Source organism: Sinocyclocheilus rhinocerous, unplaced genomic scaffold (assembly GCF_001515625.1).
Source record: "Sinocyclocheilus rhinocerous isolate Xijiao unplaced genomic scaffold, SAMN03320098_v1.1 scaffold395, whole genome shotgun sequence".
NCBI lineage: Eukaryota > Metazoa > Chordata > Actinopteri > Cypriniformes > Cyprinidae > Sinocyclocheilus > Sinocyclocheilus rhinocerous.
Genome location: NW_015660890.1, coordinates 179,203 through 186,122, shown reverse-complemented (window position 1 = coordinate 186,122; position 6,920 = coordinate 179,203). Strand labels below are relative to the sequence as shown.

The 6,920-nt window shown below is 34.2% G+C and overlaps 1 protein-coding gene and 1 long non-coding RNA gene across 2 annotated transcripts in view; one reads left to right on the top strand and one right to left on the bottom strand.

Annotated features, from left to right (window-relative positions):
* The window catches only part of LOC107726039 (uncharacterized), a 14,021-nt gene that overhangs the window by 6,379 nt on the left and 722 nt on the right, over nucleotides 1-6,920 (top strand). The window lies entirely within an intron of this gene.
* LOC107726036 (cyclin-D-binding Myb-like transcription factor 1) overlaps nucleotides 1,109-6,920 on the bottom strand; it is a 7,432-nt gene continuing 1,620 nt past the window's right edge. Inside the window, exons 4-17 of the mRNA XM_016535506.1 lie at nucleotides 6,846-6,920; nucleotides 6,590-6,689; nucleotides 6,401-6,477; nucleotides 6,151-6,308; nucleotides 6,008-6,040; nucleotides 5,817-5,926; nucleotides 5,086-5,314; nucleotides 4,859-5,010; nucleotides 4,625-4,777; nucleotides 4,441-4,526; nucleotides 4,190-4,342; nucleotides 2,958-3,167; nucleotides 2,726-2,873; nucleotides 1,109-1,628 (exon numbers count right to left, since the gene is read on the bottom strand). The exon at nucleotides 6,846-6,920 is cut by the window's right edge and continues 17 nt beyond it. Of these exons, the coding sequence (XP_016390992.1) occupies nucleotides 1,591-1,628; nucleotides 2,726-2,873; nucleotides 2,958-3,167; nucleotides 4,190-4,342; nucleotides 4,441-4,526; nucleotides 4,625-4,777; nucleotides 4,859-5,010; nucleotides 5,086-5,314; nucleotides 5,817-5,926; nucleotides 6,008-6,040; nucleotides 6,151-6,308; nucleotides 6,401-6,477; nucleotides 6,590-6,689; nucleotides 6,846-6,920 (1,722 nt within the window). The 3' untranslated portion in view covers nucleotides 1,109-1,590. The remainder of the gene's footprint in view (nucleotides 1,629-2,725; nucleotides 2,874-2,957; nucleotides 3,168-4,189; nucleotides 4,343-4,440; nucleotides 4,527-4,624; nucleotides 4,778-4,858; nucleotides 5,011-5,085; nucleotides 5,315-5,816; nucleotides 5,927-6,007; nucleotides 6,041-6,150; nucleotides 6,309-6,400; nucleotides 6,478-6,589; nucleotides 6,690-6,845) is intronic.

Here is a 6,920-nt window from a genome sequence, read left to right as displayed (position 1 = left end):
GCAACGCGTAAAAAGACAGTAAGTCATTATAATCCGTAATTATGTCCTCACTGGATGCAACAAATGCCTCGTTTGTAATGGGTTTTAATGTTTATGTCTCGTCGCTCCGGCCGGACACTGCATCAACAGTATGTGAGGGGCGTAACATTTCCGTCTCACGCTTGAGGTATTCGGCCAATCACAACGCACTGGATAGCTGGCCAATCAGAGCACACCTCACTTTTTCAGACCGATGAGTTTTGTAAAATTCGACGCGTTTCAAAAAGGCGGGGCATAGAGGAGAAACAATAATGTACAGTATGTGGAAAATAATGTTTTTTTTTTACTTTAAACCGCTTAAACACATTCATTGCACCAAATACACAAAATAATGTTCTTTTTAGCAGCATCATATGACCCCTTTAATGTAATAACTAAAACGATTTATTTATTTTATTTTAAATAAAGCTGAAATAAAATACAAGATAAATATTTCATAAAAATCCCAAACCACAAAAAAGTTATTTCAGTAAGTAACATTGCTCATTTTCGTTTGGTTGTAGTTCCGGCACTAAAATTACTGATAAAATAAAATAATAAACCTAATGAAAACAATATTTAAAAAAAACTTTTAATAATTTTAACATTTAATCAAATCCATAACGCATAAAAACTAACAAAATATTAATAAAAACTATAAAAAATCTAAAACTATAAAATGGCATAAATAAACAATATTAAAATAATACTTTCTGTAGGTGAGAGGACTGAGTTTTGTTTTTATTATTTTAAAACTATTTTTATCATGTATTTCCAGGAGCAGCCTCCATAATCAACATTTTTGCCATTTTGTTAGGTATTATGGTGCAGAAATTAGACACATTTCTCCTCAAAAAAACAAAAAACAACAAAAAAAACGTATTGTTCTAGCTCAGTAAAACAGTCCTTCCCTTAAGGCACCTTTTGGGGACAAGTCAGATCTTCATAATTTAAGATTTACTGAGATTTAACCAATAACATTTATTTCCTCTTCCCTGTTCCTTAATCTCTAAGCTATAATAGTCCAGTTTGTTTTATCAATGAGAACAGATCATTTCAATGGGACAATAGTAATGACATGCAAGTGGTGACAAAATTTTGTTTATTCAATAAATAAACACAGAGGCACTTACAGATAACATGAATATTTAAACCATTTGATAAATTATGGCCATCTAGTCTAGCGAACATTTGGAATGATGCAAACATTCCTGTACAACCTCTCTAATTAATATATCAGAACAGTGCAGCTTCACGTAGCTTTATATCAAGTTTTACTGTTAAGCAGGAAAGTAGGCTACAAAAACTAGTCAAATCTAGATATACATACACAAAAGAAACGCATTATATCATTTTAAATACACCATAAAAAAAGTGTAGTTTCAGAGTATTTCATGTTTTTAACTGCACTGAGACACAGATGAGGCTCAGGAACTTGCATGATAAATAAATACTGAAGTGTTTTGATGCACGCACATTTCTTTTGATGATGTTTGGATGATCCTGCATGCTGCATTTGTCCCTATATAAAGGAACGCATCCTCTAAAGTCAGTGTTTTTGTGTCTTGTGGATCAGTCTGATCCCTCTTCCTGGTTCTGCAGAATGGGATCTGTATGGAAAAAGAAATGGTTAGATCGCTTACACTACCTGTTAGCCTTCTAAAGAACTTACCAGACTTGGTCAACTAGTTAACATCATTCATTACCGATGTTGGGTAAGTTACTCAAAAAATGTTATCCACTACAAATTACTAATTACTTCTTTAAAATTGTAATTTGATTACATTACTGATTACTGCATTTAAAAAGTAATCAGATTACTAATTACTTTACTTTTCAAGTTATCAAACCTAAAAAAATAGGCTACACTACAAAGTGAAACTCATAGATCTTTCATTAATTTAATATCGACTGAAAAATGACAAGTATTATTTGTATACACTCAATATCAACAAAACTTTTTTTTTTTTGGTTTTGTAAAATAAAGGAAACAAATAGGGTGCGCTTTTTGCATTCTCAGTCTCCGTGAATATCTTCCTGAAACGAATCACTAAAATGAACGAATATGACATGAGAAATATATCTAAAGAAGTGTCTATTTTTAAATGAAGTCAGTCATGTCGAAAACAAATATTCTCTGATAAAATAATCCGTATGAAACCAACGCGAGATAGCCTACCGTCTTTCTCGTCTGAGCTCACCTATAATGTGATCATGAAGGCGCGGAATGTGAGGAATAAGCCTTGAATTTACCTCAGAAGAAGAATGCGATGCGACGCGGCTTAATCCAGCGGAGGATCTCATTCTGATGAGTCATTTATTTTTACTTATATTAGTGTTACTGTGACATAAACTTGTACACATTCACTTGTTGAACTTTTCCCAAACTATAATGCCATACTAAAATATGTGAAATCGAGTGCAACCTTTTGAAATATGACAGGCAACCTTACATTGCATTTAAATGTTGTACTCCTCTGCATTTTAGCTTGCAACCTCCGGTGATTTATTAAAGGGCATACTGACACGCAAAACATTTTTACTTCATATTTTTTAACACTGCATTTGTAAATTAAGTAGCGTAATTTTATTGAAATTAGTAACTGTAATCAAATTACATACATTTAAAATGTAACGTATTACATTACTGCACTACCAGGAAAAATAATTAGAATACAGCCAGTAACGCGTTATAGCCAACTCTGACCTGTGAGCGTTCCAAGCGGAAGGACAGAATCTGTGCTGATGTCCTCATTAGTAGGAATAAAGCTGCTCGGAGACGGAACCATGAGCACGGCTTCCTCACCCATCCCAGAACTCTCTACAGTTTCCCCAACTTTAGGAGAGTCGAGAGTCTAAACAAAGAAAGGAGAATTTCATGAGCAGGAAGGTGGCATGAGAACACTTTTCGTTTTTGGAATGGATTCAGAAAATGAAACCTTTTCTTCTTCTTGTACATCGTTTGATCTCTCTTCACTCTGCTCCTCTTCTCCAGAGTTGTTTTGGTTTTCCAAAGGCTCTTCCTTCTCAAGCTCCTGCTCTCCCTCCAGCTCCGATTGGCCGAGAGGGTCCGAGAGGTCCTCTGAGGTCACCGTCTGGATGATGATGCCAGGGTGGGACATCTGGACGGTCACATTCTCATTGTCGGTCTGATGCAGACGGTGAAAGTAGGCAGAAGAGAGAGAGAATTACAGGCTTTGTGACACCACATTAATTTTGGTAAATATTTTAGTATAATTTACATACTATTAATATTTTGATTTAGTTTTCATTTTAATTTTAGTTTTAATAAAATACTTAAAATTAAAACAAAAAATAATTTGTTTTAAAACTCCAAAAGCACCTATGTTTTTTTTGTGTTTATTGTAATATTTGAAATATATATAATGCTATTTGTAAAGAATTACACTCATATTTTGTAGTTCAAAGGGTTTTCTTTTCAATGAAACCATTTTTTTTCATTTCCTCCATTGTATGTGTGTAGGGTAAACATTTGAATTTGAGTATGTCAAATTTAGGCGAAAATACCAAAAACGCCCCAGAGAATAAGTGGTTAAGTTTAAATTTGGTAATTTTGCCGGTTTTTTTGTTGTTGTCATTTTTATTCGTTTTTTCCCCCCACAAATTTATATATATATTTTATTATCAATAACATACTATTGTAGTTTTTATTAATATTTTATTTTTTTGTCAAAAGTTTACTTTTAATAAAATAATTAAAATGGAAAATAATTAATTTTGTGTTTGAGTTGTTTTTGTCATTTTAATTCGTTTTTTCAAAAATGCATAATGAATATGAGTGTAAAATATTTATTTTAGTATCAGTAATATACTATTATAATTTTTTATTATAATTTTTGTTTTTTTATTTTTACTCTTAATAAAATGATAAGTTAAGTTTATATAATTTAAGTTTAGTTTTTGTAATTTTGCTGTGTGCTTTTGTCATTTGTATTAATTTTTTTAAATGTCTGCTTAGTTTTTAATAATTTTTATTTCAGTTTTAGTTCTGGTGATTTTAGTACTTCAATATCAAACTAAATAAAAAATGTTAAAGTAAAAAAGTTGATTTGGCAAATAAAAAAGTTTTGATGTTATTTCATTTCAAGTAACAAATATGTTTTTTAATAATTTTAGTTAACTATAACCCTTGTGCACACAAAAGACTTACGGTGAGGCTGTGTAAAATAATCTGGTCTGGTGAAGATGGCGAAGCTGCAGCTGTGAGTGTGACCGTGGGATTGGCTGAGAGCGTGAGGCTCTGATTGGTTCCTGTTTGGAGGAAATACGTTCCAGGGGTGCCAGTGGGCTGCAGGTGAAATGACTAGGGAGGAAATTACACAAATGATTTATAAACACAGCTTATACATCTTATAGTTGTATAACATGAAAAATACTCCAAGTAAAATCTGAGGTACTCACAGGCAGTAATTCAAAGGTCTGTAAAGCCCCGGAGTTCAATGTGATGGTTTCACTGTCTGAGGCACCGCTTGCACCGTCTGAAGAAGCTGTGGAGAGAGAAAATGGTGCATTGAATCTACAATGCCACTGAACTGTTATAACCACAAAATTCACTGAAACTACATTCACAGGTTATTTGACTCACAGACATGTGTGATCTGCACTGGAATCTGGACCGGGATCTGCAGTGCGGTGACAGGGCTGGGAGAAGCACAAGCAGATCGAGAACCAACCACCACAACCTTGTTCATCGCAGACGGCGGTGCCTCCACAACATCTTGCAGCCCTTTCAACAAGACTACACAACACAGAAAACACCGCTTCAGTGTCTGAACTCACATTATAACAGACATGCTAAACTATAAAGACGTTATCTCACCAGGAAAGGGAAGTTCCTTGTGATTGGCCACTTGTCTTTTGATGGTCCACCATTTGCTGCGGAGCCACTGAGGCGAGCGAACGCTGCTCCACCCACCGGCCAGAATGTCCCAATTAATTTCATTCTCATCCTCCACATCCAGTTCAGCTATCCTGCTCATGCATAATTATGATTAATGATTCATAATTAGTTTGTGAATAGGTATTGTGAATTTTGCTGTGAACTACCTGCGAACAAGGTTGATGTCATCTTCTTTGGTCCACTCCGTGCCACCGCTCTGTTTCCAGTTTAGGTAGTTGAGCCATTTGGAGCGGCACTGTTTCTCTGAGCGAGTGCCGACAAGTTCAGCCACCGATGCCCAAGAGACTCCCTGAGTTACAACGTCACCCGCCTCTGTGCCCGTCAACTCGTGGACCACCTCTGCCAACCTTCTCTCCTCTTCCTCTGTCCATTTTCCTAGAGCATGAGAGTTTACAATGATGTCACACAAATAAATAAATAAATAAATAAATAAGCATAATAAAAAGAAACCACATAATAATATGTTATTGTTTATATAATTTATAATAATTAAAATGTTTTAATATTTTCTTTGTCATTCTAATTTTACTTAAATAATAAAATAATAAAGACTTAAAATAATGTAATTAATTATTTATTAATTAATAAGTTCAATAAAATATACACAATTTAATTTATGAAATATAAAATTTATAATGATAATAAAAAATATTTTAATAGGTAATAATTATCTCATTATTAATATTTAAATATTATGCTATTATATAATTTTTCATTATTAGGTTTATGTAAAATGCATATTTTATAACATAGTTATAACATAGAAGCATGTTTGTTTAATATTTATTTTGTTTAACATAACAAAAATAAACTATATATATATGTTATAATCTACCTCCTTGATGGGACACTAAAATGAAAATTTGGAAAAACTGACCGGTGTTGCATGTGTCCTTCATAAGACGGCAGCGGTCCTTCACAGACGATGCACTGCGACCAAGTGCCGCCCCAATGGTAGCCCAGTCATTTCCATGTTTCTCCCTTAGCCTAATAACACCCAAATCTGACAATGTAGATCACACATTCAGGTCACACTTCATGACATTCAAGATTCATGGCTCAACTTACTCTTTCAATTTATTGATCTCCTCATCAGTGTACCTAAACGACAAGAATAGCACATATCAAATATTACACCAGTCATTTTAGGTGTATAATTGATTCTGTTTGGATCTGTGAATCTGTTTAAAAGATAAATAAAAGCAACTTACTTGCCTACGTGGTTTCGGTTATCGTACATTCGTAGTACGCGTCTGTATACAGCGAACAACGGTCTGTTCAAACCACACGCTATACTGCGGTAAAAATCCTTTCGCTCCTCTTTCGACATCTCAAAGATGATCTCCGCAGGGTCCCGAATCCCTCGGTTCTGAGTCGGGATGCACAGACAGATTAATAGTGAGGGTGCAAATCAAAGATGGCACCTCCAGCAAATGTGATGTATCTATAATGCATGCTCACCTTTAAATAACGCTCTATGTTGCTCATCAGGAGATCAATCTCCTCTTTTGACCACATACCCTGTTTCCATTTGTGACCTAAGGATATATAACAAATAATAAGACTGTGTGTACTGATATCAGGCCCTATATTTCTTATGCTGGGTTTGCATGACAATACAGACCTGTATCAATAAGAAATATGTTTTACCTTTATTAACCAGTGTGTCTTTATCCTCTTTCGTGGTGAACCAGGCTTGACTGACAGCTGATACATCTTTACCTTTTGTTTGGACAGAAGAATCCTTATCCTGTTGACAAACAACATTTTTATATTTTATATTTATATACTACCTAAATAATCATAAATAAATAAATAACACACTAAATGAAGTATTAAATCCATGCAAAGCCAGCAATTAATGCAGATGCAAAGCTGTATAGCACTAATAAACATATATTTCTACTGTTGTTTCAGAAGGGTCATCTGATTCCAGCTCCCCATCTCTCATCTCCGTAGCAGTCATTGTCACCTCGAAACT